Source organism: Engystomops pustulosus, chromosome 4 (assembly GCF_040894005.1).
Source record: "Engystomops pustulosus chromosome 4, aEngPut4.maternal, whole genome shotgun sequence".
Lineage (NCBI taxonomy): Eukaryota > Metazoa > Chordata > Amphibia > Anura > Leptodactylidae > Engystomops > Engystomops pustulosus.
In genome coordinates, this window is record NC_092414.1 from 85,863,962 (window position 1) to 85,886,235 (window position 22,274).

At 38.9% G+C, this 22,274-nt stretch overlaps 1 protein-coding gene across 3 annotated transcripts in view; it reads left to right on the plus strand.

Annotated features, from left to right (window-relative positions):
• Window positions 1-21,295, plus strand: part of PLEKHG7 (pleckstrin homology and RhoGEF domain containing G7) — a 59,105-nt gene extending 37,810 nt beyond the window's left edge. For all 3 annotated transcript variants that reach the window (XM_072146556.1, XM_072146555.1, XM_072146554.1), the window contains exons 5-18: window positions 1,767-1,894; window positions 3,609-3,649; window positions 5,786-5,884; window positions 8,549-8,698; window positions 8,909-9,004; window positions 9,188-9,289; window positions 10,893-11,006; window positions 12,173-12,347; window positions 14,836-14,951; window positions 16,524-16,617; window positions 16,697-16,776; window positions 17,526-17,679; window positions 18,532-18,629; window positions 20,922-21,295. In XM_072146556.1, coding sequence (XP_072002657.1) covers window positions 1,767-1,894; window positions 3,609-3,649; window positions 5,786-5,884; window positions 8,549-8,698; window positions 8,909-9,004; window positions 9,188-9,289; window positions 10,893-11,006; window positions 12,173-12,347; window positions 14,836-14,951; window positions 16,524-16,617; window positions 16,697-16,776; window positions 17,526-17,679; window positions 18,532-18,629; window positions 20,922-21,032 — 1,558 coding nt within the window. In that variant the 3' untranslated portion in view covers window positions 21,033-21,295. The remainder of the gene's footprint in view (window positions 1-1,766; window positions 1,895-3,608; window positions 3,650-5,785; window positions 5,885-8,548; window positions 8,699-8,908; window positions 9,005-9,187; window positions 9,290-10,892; window positions 11,007-12,172; window positions 12,348-14,835; window positions 14,952-16,523; window positions 16,618-16,696; window positions 16,777-17,525; window positions 17,680-18,531; window positions 18,630-20,921) is intronic.
• Window positions 21,296-22,274: the final 979 nt, after the last annotated feature.

Here is a 22,274-nt window from a genome sequence, read left to right on the forward strand (position 1 = left end):
TACATCATTCCCAGCCACCACTACTTTTCTGAGCAGGCTATCTCCACCCTGTACCAACTTCTCTCGTCAAAATGAAATGAAAACGTAAGCACATTTCACAAAAAAATGACGCCTCACACAGCTCCTTACACCAAAGTATGAAACAGTTATTTAATTTTTAATTACATTTTTGAAAATGTATTAAAACACAATAAAACCTATATAAATTTGATATCCCCATGATCAAGCTGAACCAAAGAATAAAGTAGACATTATTAGAGACTGTAGTATCATTTGGAGCGCACAGTGAAAGTTGTAAAAACTGAGCCCACTAAAAGTGGTGCAAATACATTTTTTTGCTAATTTCACAACATATGGATTTTTTTTCCAGCTTCCCAGTACATGGCATAGAATAATGAATAAAGTCACTGAGAAGTAAAATTTGTTGCGCAGAAAATAAGCTCTCACACAGCTCTGTATATGGAAAAATGAAAAAGTTATGGATTTTTTAAGGTGGAGAGCGAAAAATTAACGAAAAAAGGCTGCGTCCTTAAGGGGTTGGAGAATGCAGAAAGGCATATTTGCACTGAAGGTGTGATGGGCTTCTGTAACCTGTCTTTAGTGAAAATGAGTTCCCTGCCAACTGGTTCCTTTTTATTTCTTGTATACACTAAACCATAAACTTGAAAATTCTAGGCTTTTTCATCTTAAATGGAATTTTAATAAACAGAAAATACACAATAATCCCTATTCATGGAAATCTGTTGGGTTAGGAAGGATTCTTAGTAAAGCTTTGAAGTATCCGTGTATACAGTTAATTAACACATGCCACTCAAGGAGAATTAACTTTGTAGAAATTACCTACAGTTTTAAGGCCCAAAGGAAAACCTGAATTTTACATTCTTATATGAACTTCATTATTGCATTCCTTAGCAGAAAAGCATTATGTGGCCCAATCTGATATTATTATTGTTTTTAAGAACAGTTTTCTATATAAAAAGTTTTTATATAAAAAAAAATGTAAAAAAAAAATGTTAAATCATACTTAATTTTCTATTTTCTATGTATCATTTTTCTATGTAGCAATTTTCCCCTATGCAACATCCAAGTGGTGTTTGTTTGTTTGTTTTTTTCGCTGCCTTCAATGGCCCAGAGTTGCACACTATTCGGATCAGAGTAGTTCATGCTGCGTGGATGTGTTCAATAGAATGTGGCACAATAGAATTCCTTCCGATGTAGACTTGGGACAGAACTTTTTCTCGAAAATTGCTCTTGGGCAAGGGGTCTTAATAAGAAGCAGGAGCATCACATTTAGATTTAGAAATTTAGATCAGTACTAAACAGCTTTGCTATAAATTAAGCACTTGGGTGAGTTTATCTAAAGTACCCTCTGTGATTTTACTTCTTATCCCTATCTCTTTCCCTTCTTGATACATATCTATGAGAACATGTAATTTGATATTCAGATGTACTGTAATGAGGTAGTGTAATGTCTGTCGGCTGCCTAAAAGCAATGATGACTTCCCAATGGCCAACTTGAGTTTTCCTTGGTGGCCTGGTAAAAAAGATCTTCAGTACTTTACAAGTTCAATTTCTATTATAAATTCAAGGTACATTTCACAGGAAATAGAGCAAAGTAAAATTAAAATGAACAATTACATGATATATCTTTATTTACAGAATGATCCTCATGTATACGGTAGTTTGCTGTACAATGGTTTTTATACAATCCGGTAATTTTATCACTGTATAAAAGAATTAAATTATAATTTGTATTCTTTTCAAAGGCAGAGTGAGCGAAGACGTAGTTCTGTGGTCTTAAGTATACCTGGACTGGAAGTGTTCCCTGGAGATCTTCTGGTCTCAGATGGTGCTTCTGATTACATGTATCACACACCATGGCTTCCCAACAATGGTATGAGTAAGCATTAAATGCTAATAACTACAGCCAAAACCACAAATAGTTTATACTAACCTAGGATTAAAATGGTCTAAGCTGGAGAACAAGTTGGACAAAGGTTGCCACCCACATCTCCCAAGTATTAGCTGAGCCATGATGCCTAATGTAGCCTACTATCTGATAAAAGGTATTACTTATCCCCAGAATTATTCTTTAACCAAGAATCATATTTAGTTTTGCTGACAAAGTGGACTTCTAGTCTGTATTAGTGGAAAGTCCAAAGTTCCTAATGCGTAAAGTACATGGCTCTCTCTTTTGCCAAGTTTAAAATTTGTGACTATAAAACATAATTACTCTATTTATCAACACCACTCTCTACTCTTAGGCTATATTAAGCCATAAGGTTATAAGACAGTTGTATTTTTATTGATGGGACAAAGGGCAGTAATGTCTGGGGTTTTTTTTACAGTTTTTCAGTTATCTATGAGATAAACAGAGTAAATTTTCACAGATAAACAACCCCACTATTCATGGGTTATGTCTTATATTTGTATAACCATTGAAGTTAGGAGAGCTACGTTAGTAAATATATCCATAGCAATCACTTGGCTCCACCACAATGCCTTTTCACATTTTGTTTTGTAAGCCATGGAAAAAGTGTAGGATTCCCCTCAGGACCCTGCTTGTAGTAAGGCAGAGGCAGGGACTGATATCCGATATATGCAGCGTCTATAATACACTGCATTAACGGAGAAATGCAACTGTATATTGAACGCTGAACCATAGTATATATTATATATACAGGGTTGGGATGGTGGACTATCTAGGAAAATACACGGATCAAAAAAATGAAAATATAGGGAGTTGGAGTTGGGGACACCTTAAAAATCTTAATTGGGAACCCCAATTTTTCAGATTCAGATTCCCCAGGAAAAATTACATTGATTTGACCTAGGGCTTTTTTTAATTTTGGTGACAGATGGCGCTGTAATTGTCAAAAATCAAATTGTGTTCAAAAACGTAGAAGGAGGATAGTTTAATGAATACACATCAGATCCAAATTGTGAAAATAGATGTATGCAATATTTTTTCTAAAAGCTATCCAATGTTACCAAATTTGACCACTTAATGTACAGCATTCAATATTTAAAATTTTGTAGGGAACAAAAAAAAAATCTCCATCTTCAGAGGGGAGGAGACGTAAGTAAATCAAGCTCTCTAATGAGCCAAGGGACTCACATTAAACCAACACCCATAGAGAAAAGAAATCTACTAAGTCCAAATTGGTGTTCCTAGGTTATGTAGTTTCCACATATAGAAAATAGATCCCCCTCTTTACTACCGAAGGGGTGGATACAGAGTGAACTTTAGTATCATTGGATATATAATAATTGGAAATATTTGTCACATTTTTTTTTTCAGTCCAATATGTATTTCTCAAGATATCTACATTTTTGAACAATTTGTACCCATCTTGGCAATTACAGCTCCATCAGTCAATGACAATTATTAGAATTTTCCTGGGGTAGTGGTAGGGGGCTGAGTTTGGTATTACTATTTGATAGATTTTATTTGATAGATTCTTCAAACATATTTGATTTGACACTTATATGTATAGTTTATCAATCTGATGTGTATTTTGAGAGATAATCCACCATCCTGGCCCTTTTCACTCCATGTTTAGCGTATGATACGTTATATTAAAAACTACTTTTTCTCTGTTAAATAGATGCCAAGAAACCGAAATGGCCTTTTTCTAAGAAGGCTTCAGTGAGTACTTTTCTTATAAACAGATTTCGTGAGACATGTATTGGCTTGTACTGTACTGTTATACACTCACCGGCCACTTTATTAGCTACACCTGTCCAACTGCTCGTTAACACTTAATTTCTAATCAGCCAATCATATGGCGGCAACTCAGTGCATTTAGGCATGTAGACATGGTCAAGACAATCTCCTGCAGTTCAAACCGAGCATCAGTATGGGGAAGAAAGGTGATTTGAGAGCCTTTGAACGTGGCATGGTTGTTGGTGCCAGAAGGGCTGGTCTGAGTATTTCAGAAACTGCTGATCTACTAGGATTTTCACGCACAACCATCTCTAGGGTTTACAGAGAATGGTCCGAAAAAGAAAAAACATCCAGTGAGCAGCAGTTCTGTGGGCGGAAATGCCTTGTTGATGCCAGAGGTCAGAGGAGAAAGGGCAGACTGGTTGGAGCTGATAGAAAGGCAACAGTGACTCAAATCGCCACTTGTTACAACCAAGGTAGGCAGAAGAGCATCTCTGAATGCACAGTACGTCGAACATTGAGGCAGATGGGCTACAGCAGCAGAAGACCACACCGGGTGCCACTCCTTTCAGCTAAGAACAGGAAACTGAGGCTACAATTTGCACAAGCTCATCGAAATTGGACAGTAGAAGATTGGAAAAACGTTGCCTGGTCTAATGAGTCTCGATTTCTGCTGCGACATTCGGATGGTAGGGTCAGAATTTGGCGTCAACAACATGAAAGCATGGATCCATCCTGCCTTGTATCAACGGTTCAGGCTGGTGGTGGTGGTGTCATGGTGTGGGGAATATTTTCTTGGCACTCTTTGGGCCCCTTGGTACCAATTGAGCATCGTTGCAACGCCACAGCCTACCTGAGTATTGTTGCTGACCATGTCCATCCCTTTATGACCACAATGTACCCAACATCTGATGGCTACTTTCAGCAGGATAATGCGCCATGTCATAAAGCTGGAATCATCTCAGACTGGTTTCTTGAACATGACAATGAGTTCACTGTACTCAAATGGCCTCCACAGTCACCAGATCTCAATCCATTAGAGCATCTTTGGGATGTGGTGGAACGGGAGATTCGCATCATGGATGTGCAGCCGACAAATCTGCGGCAACTGTGTGATGCCATCATGTCAATATGGACCAAAATCTCTGAGGAATACATCCAGCACCTTGTTGAATCTATGCCACGAAGAATTGAGGCAGTTCTGAAGACAAAAGGGGGTCCAACCCATTACTAGGATGGTGTACCTAATAAAGTTGCCGGTGAGTGTATATCAGATTGATATCAGATAGTAAAAGATTGAACTTATGACTTAGGCCCTGTGGTTGGACCCCAATCAATCTACAACTCACCCCTTATTTTATGGATAGGGAATAACTTCTTTAAAGTTTTCCCATAAATCATCTTAATAGAAGACACTGCTACAGAGATTGTAGACTGTGTAACAAATTCAGGTGAAGAGGAGAGGCACAGGAGAAAACTAGATTAAAGAATAGAATTGGGTGGGCAGAGGAGGAATTGGAGGTGCTGAGATGCTGAGGGTTCAGTTTCATATGACCTTTATACACAAGCGTAAAATTATAAATGGTAATTATTTGGTTAACTGACTTAAAGGGGTTGTCCGAGTTTAAAAAAAAAAAAATATATATATATATATATATATGTGGCTGGGAGCGGGCTGCCTAAAATAATAAAGCTGTACTTACCTCCGGTGCCCTCCGGTATTCAGCGCCGCTGTCGCTCCGGTCCGGGCGCCATGTAAACAAACATGGCCGCCGGAGCAGCGCTGCATTCAGCTTCCGGCCGGCCGTGGCCGAGTACGCCTATCCATCCCTATACACAGCATTGTGTATGGGGGCCGGAAGGTTGTCGTGTCCGGCCGGAAGCTGAATGGATACGGGAGGGCACCGGAAGGTAAGTACAGCTTTATTGTTTTAGGCAGCCCGCTCCCGGCCACATATATTTTTTTTTCAAAACTCGGACAACCTCTTTAATGGCAGGACAATGGCATAAGAAATAGATGAGATGCTAATTGTAGTGGTAAAGACAGCAGCGATGGGAACAAGCACTGTAGTGGTATCGTGGGTAAAGACTTTATCTTTGTATTGTTTCTTCCCATAGTTCATTAAAGGCAAACAAAAGCAAGGTTGTGATTTGGAGAACTGTCTATCAACGTTCAAAGTTCCAGACTTCTCTGAATATGATTTCTATAGTATTAAGGTATAGTAATGAAATATAAACTTGTGTTAGCCTCCCGAATATGAAATAGAAATACAATCATGTAATTTTTGTGACAGAATATTAACTTAAAAGGGGTTCACAGTTTAGAAAAACATATTTGTTCAAAAAAAAACAGTGCCACAATTGTGTACAGGATGAGTGCAGTATTGCAGCTTAAGCTAAGTAGAGACATAGTAGCACACACATCCAATGGACAGGTCTGGTACGGTTTTTAGAAAACTATGATTTTTTTAACCATAAACAACCCATTACATACATAGATAATGTTCAAATGTGATAATCATTTTTATGTAGAACTAACTGTAGCCCCCGGCATTGCCCAGCATGATAAATAACTGCTTTTATTCTAAATAGAATAGGTTAACAAAAAATATTTAAAAATATCTAACTCTATATCTATATCTCTATGCCTCTATGTCTGTCTGTCTCTCTGTCTGCCTTTTTCTGTCCGTCTGTCTGTCTGCCTGTCTCTCTCTGTCTGTTTCTTTCTATATCTTTATCCATATTACTTCACACATAGGTGTCTTATACTAATTGCCTATAGTAACTAATCAAATCTCAGAGCTCATAGTAATGAGCTGTGGCAAAATATAAGCTGAGCTGTGATTGGTTGCTTACTGCCACAGCAGCAAACAGGTGAAAATTTTCACTCAAAACCTAGTCTATAACGTTCCCTGAGTTAAAGAGAACGGCTGTGCAAACTTTAGTGATTGTAAACGCGACGGTGCAGATTCCTTTAGCGGACATACATACATATACACACACACATACCGGTGTTCTTATCTTTATATATAAGATGGCCTATAACACCTACTAAGATGAGATCTTATAAGAAGGAAGAAAAATTACATTTTCCTTTAACTCTTCTATAAATAATGTTACCACGTCAGAATTTTTAATGAACAGAGCAGCCAGTCACGCATCCAGCATCTGCTCTGTTCTTCTCCCCGGTGCTGACGGATATAGCCGAGCACTGCACTCAGTGCACTCGTTTAACTTAAAGCGTACCTGTAAAGCTATAGTGATTTTACCAAATTATTATATGTGATTTCCCCTTTGAAAACAAACAGAACGATGCCTACTTTGTGCTGATCATTCTTTTCTTTCCAAAGTTATGGCATTTTCTGTTCTGAAAGTGTTTGATAAAAATCTTTCTCACTAGAGGTGAAGTGGGCGGAGACTAATATCTGTCAGTCTATGCCCTCAGGCTGAGGCCAGTTAGCTTGCCCACAGATTCCATAATACCTTGTGTTCTCTCTCAAAGAAATTTTGCAATAAATCCATTTAGTTTCCCACAAGGAAATCCACTGAACACTGCACATTGCACTTACAGGATGTATATGGTGACCAGCCTGGCAGCCTCAATCACATGGAGGAGCAGGGAACATTTAATAAGTGGAAGAAATTATTAGTATGCGAAGTCTGTGTTGTGTGCAACTAAGGGTTAATAGTTTATCTACACAGGGCTGATAATGTTGATGACAAAGTGGGGGAAGTGAGCAGCAAGAAGAGCAGAGACAGACAGATAAACTTCTGTAAAATCACAGACTGGGATGGAGGGACTGATAGGGAACAGGGGAGACTTAAAGAGGACCTGTCACCCCAGAAAACCCACCCACCAAATGTGCCCCCCATAATCCTCCCCCCAGCCCCTTTCTCCCTAGCCATTTTTTTTTTTTTATTTATGTGCAGTAAATAGATTTAAACTGATCCGACCTCTTACCAAATAAGAGGTCAGATCCTGTATCTGGTGTGCTGGCAGTTGGCGGTATTCATAAGGTGGCCGGACGACACCCCCCAGCATGCCCCTTGGTCACATTGTAGGAGAACGCGGTGCGTGCGCGTCGCACTAACAGCAGCTGCCGGCCTAATTCACATTACCGGCCGTACTGCACTGTCAACGGCTGTGGCCGCGCTGGGCTTATTTACAGCATCGCAGAGAGCCGCCAGCGATGTGATGCTGTACTGCCGGCTTCTCCTACAATGTGACCGCTGGCAGGGGCGTGCTGGGAGTGTGTCGGCCGGCCCCCTTATGAATACCACCGACTGCCAGCACACCAGATACAGGATCCGACCTCTTATTTGGTAAGAGGTCGGATCGGTTTAAATCAATTTACTGTACATAAATTTTAAAAAAAATGGCTAGGGAGAAAGGGGCTGGGGGGAAGATTATGGGGGGCACATTTGGTTGGTGGGTTTTCCGGAGTGATGGGTCCTCTTTAACCTCACTATTCTGTGCATGAGACATCTGCAAACACTCCAACTCTACTAAGTTCACTGAAGCATTACCTCCTCCCCTCCTACCAGGAGACCGACAGTGACAAAGTGTAAACAAACTATGGCTTCATAAGGCTTATCAGCATATGGAGAGGAGGCATCCATTGCAGCAGTTCGGTAATCTGAGGGCTATAGCAAGGAAACTACTGCATTTAGGTAATAAAGATAATAGGCAAAGATGTTTTACATCCCAAAAGCTATTGATTTGCGATAAATAAAAAACCTATACAGTTACTCTTTTAGCTCTGTAAGAAACAAATGTCTGCACCGCAGAAGGCCTCAGGCAGGCCCAGGATGGGGAAAAAATGATTAGTGATGATTTTGGTTAATACAATATTTTCATTTTTTTGGATTTCTAAACTACAGGATAAAACCTGGGATGAATTCAGAAGTACACAGACTATCGAGAATAAACACATAGTAAGCCCTTCAAACAGTAAAAGACAAGCGTCCATTTGGGAACTTTTTACCTCTGAATGTACTTACTTTCTGGAACATTTACTAGTAATTAAAATGGTGAGTTTAATAAATTTTTTTTCTGAAGAATATCAACACAGCGCACATTTTCATCTTTATTGCAGTCTAAGTATAGCTCTGATCTATACAGCTAGATGGGATTTGTTGAGAGAGCTGACTGGATGTCTCCTGGATTTACATTTTAGGCTTCATATATGCTTTGTGTATAGTTTAATGATAATAATGTATTACATTTTCTTTTTTTTACAGATATTTTTTCATGCACTAAAGCACTTACAGAACAATGATCTTTTGTTGGATGTGGATTCGGTTAGACTCTTTGCAAATTTGGAAGAGCTGAATCAGGTTATTTGCTTTTTTCATTGAAAATATTTTCGTACATGTAGTTTGGCATCAACTAGAAGCCATAGATTAGAGAACAATTTCTGCTGCCAACTCCTGTGACTTCTGTGTGTATGTTAAAAAAAAAAATCTGTACCCGAATTATTATTGTAAATGGTACTCACTATGGATGTTCTTTTTCATTAGGCAAGCCTGAATTTTGCCACCGGCCTGTTTAATGCTATTAAAAGCATAGAATTTGGATCCACAACTTCCTTCTCCTTACCACTAGGAGACATACTAGCAAAGGTCTGTTTCGTAACTATAGGTATTAATGTATGTCATAAATTATGGATTAAAATGCCTTTGCCAGTTATGTGTTGAGGGGAATCAACTTGGCCTTATGAGATAACATAATTAGCACCTGGTCTGTGGACCAACTGCCCCCACTCCTCATCTGTGATTCCCCTGTCTTATCAATAGATTGTTAATTGGTTTCCTGTGTCCCTTGAATAGAATTTTTAATAGACCCAGACGTCTTGACACTAGCGTGCATGAGTCTGTACTATATGTCTTAAATGGCTACTTAAGCATATGGCAAAATAATACTTTAAAGAAAACATAGTAAAAAATCAAATATTAAAATTTCTGGTCAACAAATCTGTGATCAGTATCCTCTAATAGTCCTGGGGTGTCGAGCACCCAAGATTTCGGAGTATGGGAGCCAAGAAAATGGCTATTAGACCATTGGCTCAACATTTCATAATGGTGTCTGATATTGTTGTATTTGTTAATTCATGCTGGGAAATGTGGTGGGCATATTAGGAATTAGTGTGAGAATGCCATTCTATATAAATGGGCAGAGCTTAAGGGTTTATTTGCGTGGTTCCGTGGGGAAGGTGCACCCTGTGCTTGGACTCCGGTGTGGGGGGGTTCATGACAATGTACATAGGGCTGTACAATGTGATTTGCAGCTGATGATAGGATCAGTAAAATAAGGCAAATGGCTTATAAGGGAACACTAATTTGGCTATATTTCCATGAGTGGTGTAAAAATTGGCACCGTAACTCTTTTCCTTCTTTCTTCTCCACCTCATCATGTGAGACTTAAGCTGGTCCTATGTTCTATTGACTGACAGCCTTACTTCCAGCTTGGCTCAGCAAAGTATGTCATCTTTAGCTGGACATCTATGGTAGATGTTTATCTTTCTAAAAACAAGAGGAAACTCAAATGTCTGATCTTTTTCTTGCCCAGCATCTGCCAGAAGCAGAAAGTCAGAAGCACCTCCATGCACATTAGAAGACCCCAAAGCAAATGGAAACAGCACATTCGGCCAACATACATCTAATGTATATATCCAGCTTTAGTGCGACTGCCTATTGCTAACATGAGTCACTGTAATTACCCTTGTTCAATCATTTTGTGTCCCACAAAATCCAGCAACAGTATCCCTCCACTTCACCCACCTCTCTTCCTCCTGTTCTATAACCCACTCCTCTGTTTCCCAAATTAGACCTCATAATTATAACTGATAAATTCTGCTGCTTAAATACTGCACAATGTAGAAAGCAACATGGCAGCAAACATGCCAGAGAGTACAGTTGAAAGTATCATGAGCAAAAAAGAGAAATAATGAAGACATCATGCCCTACTAAATACACTGACAATATAAGGATATGCACCACTAATGGGAGCTCAAGAGTTTACTGTATACTGCTTATATATTGCCAGAATGGGCATTAAGCCCTAAATCTCCTCCTAGTGAAGGCTTCTATGGGGCAATATCTCCCACATTTTTTTACCAGACCCTAGTGCTTTGAATATTAATAGTACATATGTACAATATACCATGTGATTTGAAGGATTTATCCATACAACCGTATGACCAAGTGTTTTACCTTGATTTTGCAGTATTTCAAAGATAATATCTGCTTAAGTCATCAAATCTACTGCCTGAATTACACATCTGCGATAATCTACCTGGAGACATTAAAGCAGAGAGAAGATTTTGCAGCATATATAAAAGTAATATATTTTGTATGTCAACATTTGTGTTGTCACAAATTACATCCCCTCTTGAAGTTTGTGTCTATTATCTCAATGATGGTCTATACCAGCACCATATTCTTAGTGATATGCTAGCTTACATTTTAAAAAGGGAGTCTACCAGTAGTTTTGAGCATATAAAGCTGCAGACAGTGAAAGATAGCAGTCTTGCAGGCCTGTGTAACCTTAAGTCATGTAACCTTTATGATTGTTAGTAGCAGCAGAACTTTAAGTCTCCTTAAACTGTTTTGTTGTGAGATTTAGCATTGAACTGCTCCACAGCTCCCATCCCCTTCTTCTGCAGTATTCAACCAGAGACCTGCTGCAGCCTTTATTTACAGCAGGGGTTTAAGCATACAGCTAAGGGAGCAGCAATGTGAGGACAACCCCCAGTTATCCAAGTCCAGCTACAATCTTGGAATATGAATGCATGTTTCACAGTCCCGCTGCTACTTACAACATAGACAATAAGTATGAATACACAGCTCTCTATGACTGCAACTTTGCATGATCAAAAAGATTTGTTGCTGTTGTCTCTCAGACACAGACACTAATGGTTAGATGTCAGATAGGAACAGTACTGTTTAACACCTTAGTCAAAGGGGATCTCTCAGAACTCCTCACATGTCGGTTTTGCTGAAAACTTAATTTCATTGTAAAATAAGAATGGTGTAGCACATTTTCTCTTATATCCCACAGAAATGTAATAATATATTGACACCAGGTATAACATGCTATGCATTAATCCATATTCTGACACTATCCAGCCAGGTGCACCATGAATTTTATGTTTTGGGGAATACAAGTACTTATTAAGGCCCCGTGCCCCCGACCCTATAGTGGTTGGTGGTACAGACGCATCACGGACCCCACAGAGGTCTATGGCACCTGTTTATGATGCGGTAACACTCATGTCCTATATTTTGCTGCTTTTTGCTATGTTATTGTACAGTCGCTCAGCTTCCATCCTGCACTTGACTGCATACTCACCTGAGTTACAACCCGGGCAAGTAGAAATTTGTGTTCATGAGGCCTAAGACACGTCAAAACATGTCATACGTCCTGTTGAAAAAGGTTGTTTGGGTTCTAGAATATACACTTCTACAGACATCATAGATGCAATATATTTTCTTTTGTTTTTATAGTGGTGTGAACAACAGGAACATTGTAGGCGACTGCACCTAACTGATTTGCTGGTAGCACCATTACATCGACTAACTCGATATCCACTGCTCCTTAAGAACATATGGAAAAAAAGTAATGATGCTGCAGAGAAAGTTTCCATCTATTCCATGAAGGAAAAAGTTGAAGGTTACATAAGTAAGTCAAGGGTCTGGTTGCTCCTAACTGATTTTCACCTTAATGTTTTATTTATTGTCTCATTTCAAAACGTAAGTCAAATGCTGCGTCTAAACATGGACATGAGCTTAGGGGGGTTTGCCCATGAAAAAAAAAAAAATTACAAATTTCAATCCCCCATGATGTTTACACAGTGAAGATCATTCTTAACCCCTTACGTTACAATTTTACTCCGTTAAATTGCTGTTTTAGCTCCTATCACTCCTTAGGCTGCTCAGTGCAAAATTCCAGGGTATGGACAGGGACTCTCTAAGCAGACGCTTCATGATTCCTCTAGTTTTGTGTGCTCACAATGTGGCTATATTATCAGGGTACAGGTTTATATACACTTTCATTTAGCTTCTGAGCATACAGCTTGGAAAGAGATGAGACAGATCAGAAATCTACAAGATGCATATTTCACATGACATTGATCTGCTATCATAGCCATTACATACTGTTAGATCTGCTACATACCTCCCTCCCTCTCCCCTGGATAAAGATCTTATCTGCGTGTAGCTTGTAGCTTTACCGGCAGGAACTCAGTGTGTGTGTGTGTGTGTGTGTGTGTGAGCTCATCCTGGAATGCAAGGGTGGTGGATAAAAGCAGAGAGAAGCTCAGCACTGCATCAGACAGAAGAACATAGAGGCCCATTTAATAAGGACTTTGGGCTGCACTTTAGTCAGACTTTTCACGTTCTTCAATGGTAAAACGGCTTGCACAGGTATTTAAGTAGCGAGTGTGTTGCGATAGTATCGCACGCAATCCTTTTTTTGGCTCAGCTGTACTGGCTTCCATGCGACACGAGTTAGGGGATGTGCTGTTGGACAGTCCGACTGATTCGGACTAAGCCTGGGATTTAACTTTCAAATTGCGTCACAAGCCCTAGCACTTCAATGCATCTAAAAAGATGGTAAAGTCCGTCGGACCTGAGCAGCGAAGGGTCACATGCAGGATATCAGGCGCATGATCTAAGTGAATCGCAGCACAGTGCATTACAGTCGGACAATGCACTGTGAACTCCGGTAACCGGCTAAGTAAATGTGCCCCAATATGTCTACCAATCATAAAGTCAGAAGTTCCGGGGTTGGGTCAACACCAGGACTGATAGAGAGAGGTTGAATTATATCTGTGAAATGCTGCATTTTTGTTAATAACAATGAATTAGAGAATGTGTTATTTTGTTATCCTGAGAACATTAAAGAATCTTGTATTTGTGGAAATACCCTTTCAAGGGAATTACCAGATCAAACTTAGAATCATTATGCTGAGATCAGTTCAGTACAGTAAATCCTGCAAGCACATGGACCAAGTTTGTGGGACCAAATTCATTCATGGACACAAGTCATGATGGTGACTCATCATTAAAGTAGGACCCCAATCACCTACAGTAATTCAGGTGACACAGTAATCTGGTTTTATAGTGGAATAATCTAATCCTTGCAGGATATGTTTCTGTAATTATGTATAGAGTTTACATTTCCTAAAAGTGAATGTAGGCATCTTGAGAGCTGATTCTCTTATCACAATGATCAATGCCCTGACAACCAATCACAGTGAAGCTAATGGTGTCATTGAAAGATAAAGATGAAAGCTCAGCTGTTATTAGTTGCTAGGGGCAAAAAAAAAACATTTTTATAAATCTGATGTTAATCTGAATGTGTCTCTGATGACTTTTCAGTGAAAACAAAAGAAAAAAAATCACTTGTGATTGTAAAAACAGTGTTCCATCATCCATACCAGCTTAGTGCAATTCATGACAAATTAAGTTATAATGAGCAAAACACAGTGTGACGCAGAACGGAATATGTGAATGTGTGCCAAGGGAAATGCCAGGAAACATTCCATGAATAGCAAGAATAATTAAATTTTCTCTGACAGAAGATAGTGGGAGGAGGTAGAAGGTGGTGGATTTGTGAAAATATGTTGCATTTATATTGTTTTAACCAACTATGCACAACCCATGTTATACAAAATATAAAATTGTCACCAACATTTTTAGTCTCTGCAAATAAAAAAAAATAGGAAGATAACCGAAGTAATAAAATGTATACAAAAATATGACCTATAGTTTTATGTCTGAACGGCATGCTTATTTGTTTATATGGAACAATAGGTCCCTAGCATGTATACAGCTATAGGGCAGGCTCTGGGGTATCCATACCGCTTAAAAACCAGTATCTCAGGTCTGTAAATGTCCAGCAGCTTTATCTGGAAATCTGGTAACAGCAGACTTGTCCACACAGTCAGAGTATCTAGGAATCTTTGGATTCACGTTAAATACTGTACTAAAAACCACATAAAAGACACATTTATTAGTGGATACAATGCCGTTATATCATAGGAGGAACTTAAGTCTTATAGTGTGGTAAAAAAAGGACATTATAACGAAGTATGAGATAGTCCTGGATTAACCAGTTGATTTTAATCATTTTAGTATCGTGTAAGAGTTTTCTTTACATTTTGTAGGAGATCTTGAAGGAAAAGTGAAATGGCTGGACAAGTCCCAGAAATTCAAACAACTTCAGGATGTTATTGTGTGGCCATGTCTATGGGAAAGAGATAAGCGGTTCTTCATCCCAGAGGTATTTTTATGTGTTTCTAAGTTGGGGAATACTTGAGGTCAAAGATTGAATGACAATCTATGAGGGAGTTCTGCCAGCACTGAAATAACTACAAATTCCTGCGTACTGACAGAAATTGCAATTGATTATAAAACTATGCCATATGGCGTGATGGTGGCGCAAAGGGCGTAGCTGAAGTTGGAGTGGGAACTTTCTAGAAACCTGAGGTTTTTGCACAAACCTATTCTAGGTCGGTGTAGTTTATCCGCCAGTGCAGCACGGATCATTATGTATCCGCCGTGGCAGAGGGGCTTTATCATTTGGTAGTGCAAGGAGCACCAGAATAGGATAAATCTCCCCCTTGGAGTCCTGTTCATTTTGATACAAACTAAGTGATGCTTCTTCTTGTGAGGATTCGCTGTGGGAGAATTTAAAACTTACTTCCAGGTTCCCCTACATTATAAAAGGGGTTAAGTTTTCAGCAGCAGAGAGGTCTGAAGACCATATTAAAAATAATATGAGTTTTGAGCAGCAGAGTAGACTTTATGATCAGATTACAGTCTGAAGACCATATTTAAAAAATAAGGGATGTCTATTTTGTCTCCCTCATATTACAACATTTCTGAGGCATCTTTTCTCCAAAATCAAAACTGTGCTATTTTTATGTTGTTACTCCCAGTAATCTATGGTTAAATTGACATACATATGTATGCTCAATATGTATGCTCTACATATCCAACATGTCATTGCTGACGTTCTCACAAGGTATAAGGATATGATGTAGAATAGATAAGTTTAGGGAGAGTGGAAGTTCACTTCTGTGTAAGTGACATGTCTGAGTGAGTGACAGGTCCTCTTTACATTTATTATATTGAACACCACTGCTACAGAAGAGTGACATACACTACAACTATTAATAGAATGTCTACAGAATTTGTATCCATCCTTTGGTGCGTCATACACGTCTGATGAGTGCATGTTGTGCATGTGGTATCCTGCGGCTATAGCAAAATTGTCTTTCATGGGAAACATTTCAAACGTGTAAAGGCTGTCAGCTGTAATGTCTATATATTGCCTTTGTACTGCCTCTTCACCATGAGGAATACATACTATTCAACCTCTATGTAAAGGGACTATGTCAACAAATTTTGTCTCATCAAAGCACTAGCCCACTTATAAGACCAAAAGCATGCTTTGAGGCATAGAACCAGAGGGCCTCTGAATTTGCAATACCCCTGCAGCATCTAAAGTTGACTCATCTGAGGCAAAATTGACTCTTTTTAGATCATTTGCACATGACTTTGGAGGACAGTTTTATTCTTCCACATGTGACTTTTTATCAGATTTCTCTTGCTCTGTTGCCTCCACCTCCCTATATTGCACTGAACTAAGAGTTAAATATTTTCTTTAGAGGACTGAAAAGGTTTCTGAGCTTTGCCACATAGCTTCAGGGTATTGAAAGGATAACTTCCTGGAAAGTGAGGAAATGCTACTTTTTTAGCACAGTTTAACCATTGTGTAAATTTACAATGCAAATCTGCCATACCTATTATTCTGCTTATTTTTATGCATTTTTAATTTTTTGTTACTTAGGGCCTGAAGCACTATTTTAAAGACTCGAATGTAGAAACCATACTCTCTTCACCCAATAGACAGCTCCTTTATGAGGGAAGGCTCACATTGACAGGTCAGTATTGTATTGTACCTTATGTAGTGACATGTTATTAAATTAAGTCTTTAAACATAGTGTATATACTGTTTTCCAGAGAGCACACGTCTACTGGACGTATACCTGCTTCTTTTTGATGACTTTCTACTGATAACGAAAATTAAAAGACACAAACGGGTAACTGAGTCACTGGAGAAAAATAAGCCTCATGTTCTAGGACAACTTTATTCTAATCATTATATGACTATTCCAGATTTTGAGTTGCATCATAAACTTCTGTGCTAAATTATTGGGAGGCATCATATTTATACCTTGGAGAATGATGTTAAAGGAAATCTAATGTCTGATACAAACTTTATAAAGCAGCATCGCTGACAGAATCCACTTTGTACCCTGAGACAGGATCCTTATATTAGTAGTTTTATGGTCCTCTTTTCTTAAAGGACATCTACCACCAGGATGAATGATTGTATGCAAATGAGCCTGAGGGGCTCCAGGCTCCATTAACACCCATGGAGCCTGGAGCCCCTCAGGCTCATTAGCATACAACCCTTCATCCTGGTGGTAGATGCGCTTTAAAAAATATGCTAATGAGCTGCAAGTGCTCCAAGTGGCATGTTATTGCCTGTGCAGTCGGAATCTGGAGAGGCTCTGGGGACGCTCCCCTGAGCACTTGCAGCTCATTAGCATATTTTAGAACATCATTTTTTAAGGAGAAGACTACATGACAAAACTATTACAAGGCCAGACCCCATCAGTGTGCAAAGTGGATTCAGTCAGTGATATTTCTTTATAATGTAGGAATTAGACAGTAGATTTCCTTTAAGCTGTGCATGGATTTGAGAAAACTTAATTGGTAATTTACTTATGATTATAGTTGATAAATAATGTTTAATGTAAGTAATAAGTAAATATTTGTATTACAGAAATCTTCAACTATAGAAGCTAGTACAATGTATCCATCGTTACATCCGGAGCTGCAGTCCATCATGAAAGAAGGGGGTTACTGTAAGGTTCTGGACCAGCCAATCCCACTTGACAGGTTGACCATTAAAAGCATTGACCTTTTCCATGTAACAGGTAAATTAATGCAAATGGATGATGAAAAAAATTTACTTTGACTAAACATTTTTCTATCCTGTACAAAGATATAAAATATAAAAATACACAATGAAGTGTATTGTCAGCAAGCCTCTTATACTATTACCGAGAATACTGCTTGGGTAATAAGAAGTGATACTTGGCAACTTTAAAAAAAGGGTTAAGTTACAAGTCCAACCTGAATTCTGTCAATAGTGGGACTATTATAATGTGTTGACATACATTCATTCTCATTATACAGAAAATAAAAAAGACAACTGCGCCATAAAAAAAAAAATAGTCACAGGGTCTGTCTCTCCTATTTCATCACAAGAGGACATTTCTTTTAAAAGGAGATATTTGATGTAGAGTAAGAATGGTTATTAATGCAGCCCCTTCATATGTAGGCGTTTTCTCTTCTTAGTTCCTTACAATATATGTGGATAAAGCACCGACAGTCAATGGAAAAAAAATATATCAAATCTCCTGGAATGGAGAAAGGAAGCAATAAATCTTTGTTGAGTGAATCAAGATAACAGCGCATGTTACTGCAAGTTTCTATTGATTTTTTTTGTCTTGGCTACAATAATGGGCTGTTTGGATCTGTAGTACAGGTTATTTTCAATTTTTCTTATTTTGTTAGGTATGGGTATTCTAAATCACCCTGTTTCTTAGATGTAATACAATGCTGCACAGAGTACAGCACTATAAAGGGCTTTCTGCTGACAACTAAGTCATGTTAAATGCAATGGGGTGCAGTGTATAGGACCTATGCACAAGGCCTGTGTCTTATTATCTAGGGTATATGGCATATGCATCATTTTACAAATTTATGATGTCATCCCTTGGCAGTGTATGGAATGAAGCATGCATTTTTGATCCAGCATGAAAATCGCTATAAGCAGTGTATTGCTGCCTTCATTTTGCAAGCAAATAGTGAATCCGCTAAGGTAAGTTGTACACCCCACAATAAACCCTGAATAGTATCTTATAGGTGACTGTAATTGTGGTGACTCTATGTTGGTGCTTTTAAGATCCAGTCAAGGAGACGGGCAGCACCTGAGAGAGTGGGCCGGCTGTGCACAGACCTGCATGACGCATAATACCCACACACATGCACTGCTTGAGCTGTATTTTTAGATCTTTATACCCTCATTTTTAGACCAATACCTTTAAAACCCCACAAGCAAAAACATTTTGGAGCACATTGATTTAAAGGGTCAACGGAGTTCACTAAAAGTGCATTGTCTGTCTATAAAGCCGCGTGCGGCGATTCACTAAGCTTATGACCCTGAAATCATAAATGTGTTGCTTCTCCGCTCAGGTCCAGCAGAGTTCACCATCTTTTTTTGTGGAGCATCTTTAACATAGGGCATGTGACATAATTCGAAAATTAAATACGGCGCTCTGTCCGAATCAGTCGGACCGCTCCCTACTTTTTGTCACATGGAAGCCTGCCAACTGCACCACAAAAGGGTAGCGTGTGCCAGAATCCCAGCTCACACACTTCTTAAATACTTGTGCAAGCCGTTTTAGCCCTGAAAAAGATGCACAGTCCGACAAAAGTGTGCAGCGCTACCCTTAGTAAATGAGCCCCTTTGAGTCAACTGCCCAAATCCCACAAACATCCACATCACCAGAATGAAGCTATATTCATAAATACAGATCCCAAAGCGAGTAGTATAGCATAGAACCAGTACCAAAATCAAGAAAATGAATTACACTACACAGAGGAGATGTAGCAGCATTCTGAGCTCAGAACCCAGCAGTAGCCAAAATTGTCATCACAGGGCCCCACTGTAGCCAAGATAGTAAAAGTGCACTCACTGTAGTAGTAGTAGTAGTAGTAGTAGTAGTAGTAGTAGTAGTAGTAGTAGTAATATAATCATAGAGCCCCACATTAGCCAATATAATAAAAGGGCTCCACAGTAGGCAACAGAGTGCCGGTGTCCCCACAGTAGCCAATATACAGTCATGGCCAAAAGTTTTGAGAATGACACAAATATTATATTTTCACATGATCTGTTGCCCTCTGGTTTCTATGTGTGTTTGTCAGATGTTTTATCACATACAGAAATACAAGTGCAATCATATTATGAGTAACAAAAGCTTTTATTGACAGTTAGAATGAGTTAATGCAGCAAGTCAATATTTGCAGTGTTGACCCTTCTTCTTCAGGACCTCTGCAGTTCTCCCTGGCAGCTCTCAATCAACTTCTGGACCAAATCCTGACAGATAGCAGAACATTCTTGAACAATCAATGCTTGCATTTTGTCACAATGTATTGGTTTTTGTTTGTCCACAAGTTCTCAAATGGGATTAAGATCTGGGGAGTTTCAAGGCCATGGACCCAAAATCTCTATGTTTTATTCCTTGAGCCATTTAGTTATCACCTTTGCTTCAGTGCTCCATCATGCTGGAAAAGGCATTGTTGATCACCAAACTGCTGTTGGACTGTTGGGAGAAGTTGCTCTTGGAGGACATTCTGGTACCATTGTTTATTCATGGATGTGTTTTTAGGCAAAACTGTGAGAGAGCAGATTCCCTTGGCTGAGAGCACCAGCCTCCTTTTAAAGTGTCCAGTGGTGCGATTCTTACTTAATCATGACAGATTGGGGGAAAAAAGTTCATTTTCTAGGCAAATATTGTCTTTGCAATTAACTGCTGCTAAGCTGATCACTCTTTATAACATTTTGGAGTATATGCAAATTGCCATTATAAAACCTGATGCAGTAGACTTTGTAAAAATTAACATTTGTATCATTCTCAAAACTTTTGGCCATGACTGTAGAAAGATACCGATAATTGCCCCATAGTAATCATAGTACCACACAGTAGCCCATATAGTAACTATAGTAGCATAAAGCAACATATTCCCATAGTAGTCACCAGTATCCCTTTTGTCCATAGGATTTGTTTGGTATTGCGGCTCAGCTTTATGTGAACGGGGTTGTGTTCCAGACAAATGTTATGGACAAAAAAAGCACATCATTTTGAATCTCAAATGAATGCAGATTCCAGCACGATCACGGAGGACGCTTGTAGTAGTTCAACAGTTTTATTTCATGGGTAAAAAGTCACAAAACATGCAGCACATGGACATAAAAAATGACCTACGCGTTTCGTCTGGTTAAGACTTAATCATGGTCCCTTTTTGAATCTAATCTGTTCTCTGCTATGTAACTAAAATATGGTACAAATTCAACTAACACGGCTAAACATTTTCTAAATATATTTTACAGAAAATGTGGATCTCACAAATTGAAACTGCCATTTCTTGCTACAGTGAAGTGTACGAATCAAACAGATCATCATTATTATTTGGGCATCCTGTGGAGTCAGCCGAAATATAGCAACTCTGAGATAAGAGACGTGGATTTTATTTATATGCCTTGTTTACATTTTTGTTCATGTTTTCTTTTGGCTTTTGCTGAAATTGTAACATACTGCAAATATTTTTTAACTACTTTTGCACTGGTTTTATCACTTAACCTTTTGATATTGTATATAATCGTTGTGATAATTATTCAAAGCTTTCATTGTTGTTTTTGTTTTTTAAGATATCTTTTGCTCAAAAAAGTTGCACATTAAATGCCCCCTATTGAAAACTTAACAATTATATAGTAATATACTGGATCATATGTTATATTTCAGATTAAAGTGGCTTGTGTCTTACACATCATGGAGCTGCTGGAGAAATGTGGAACATACAACTTTTCAAATTTAAAGGAGGACAAAAGATTATTTGGCTGGCCCAAATATACACGTACTACTAATGAGAGGCTCTCCACCAAGGCTCGGAGAGTGGGGTTCAACAACCTGTAATCCCGGCTTCAGTATCTCACAAAAGTGCACCACACAAATATTTTATAAGTCAGTGTACCACTGAATGTAAATTTGGTGTGTCCTCAAAATAACACAAAACTATTGTCTAAATTATTGTCACCAAAAGAGAGTACACCCCAAAGTGAAAATGGTCAAATTTGTCAATAATTGTGGGGTCCCTATTACTTTGCAGCACAGCCTTAACTCTTAGTTCACAGGTGGAATACTCTCCTGCTCCTCCATGATGTCACAACAAAGCTGGTGGATGTTAGACATCTTGCGCTCCCCCCACCTTCAGGATACCCTACAGATGCTCAATAGGGATTAGGTCTATAGACCTTGGCCAGTCCAGTACCTTTACTCTTAGCATCTTTAGCAAGGCAGTGGTTATATTGGAGGTGTGTTTGGAGTTGCTATGTTGGAAAACCAGTTTCAAAAGTGGGGGGACCATAGTCTGCTTCCGTATGTCACAGCACACGTTGGCATTCAAGTTTCCATCAATGAACTGTAGCTCCCCAGAGCCGGCAGCACTCATGCAGTCTAACACTCCTATCAACATGCTTGACTGCAGGCAGGACACTCTTTACACTCTCGTCTTTACACTCCTCAACTGGTTGGTGCCGCACACTCTTCACACCACCTGAACCAAATAAGTTTATCTTGGTCTCATCAGACCACAAGACATGATTCCAGTAATCCATGTTCTAATTCTTTCTTCAGTATACTGTTTGAAGGCTTTCTTATGCAACATCTTTTAGAAAAGGCTACCT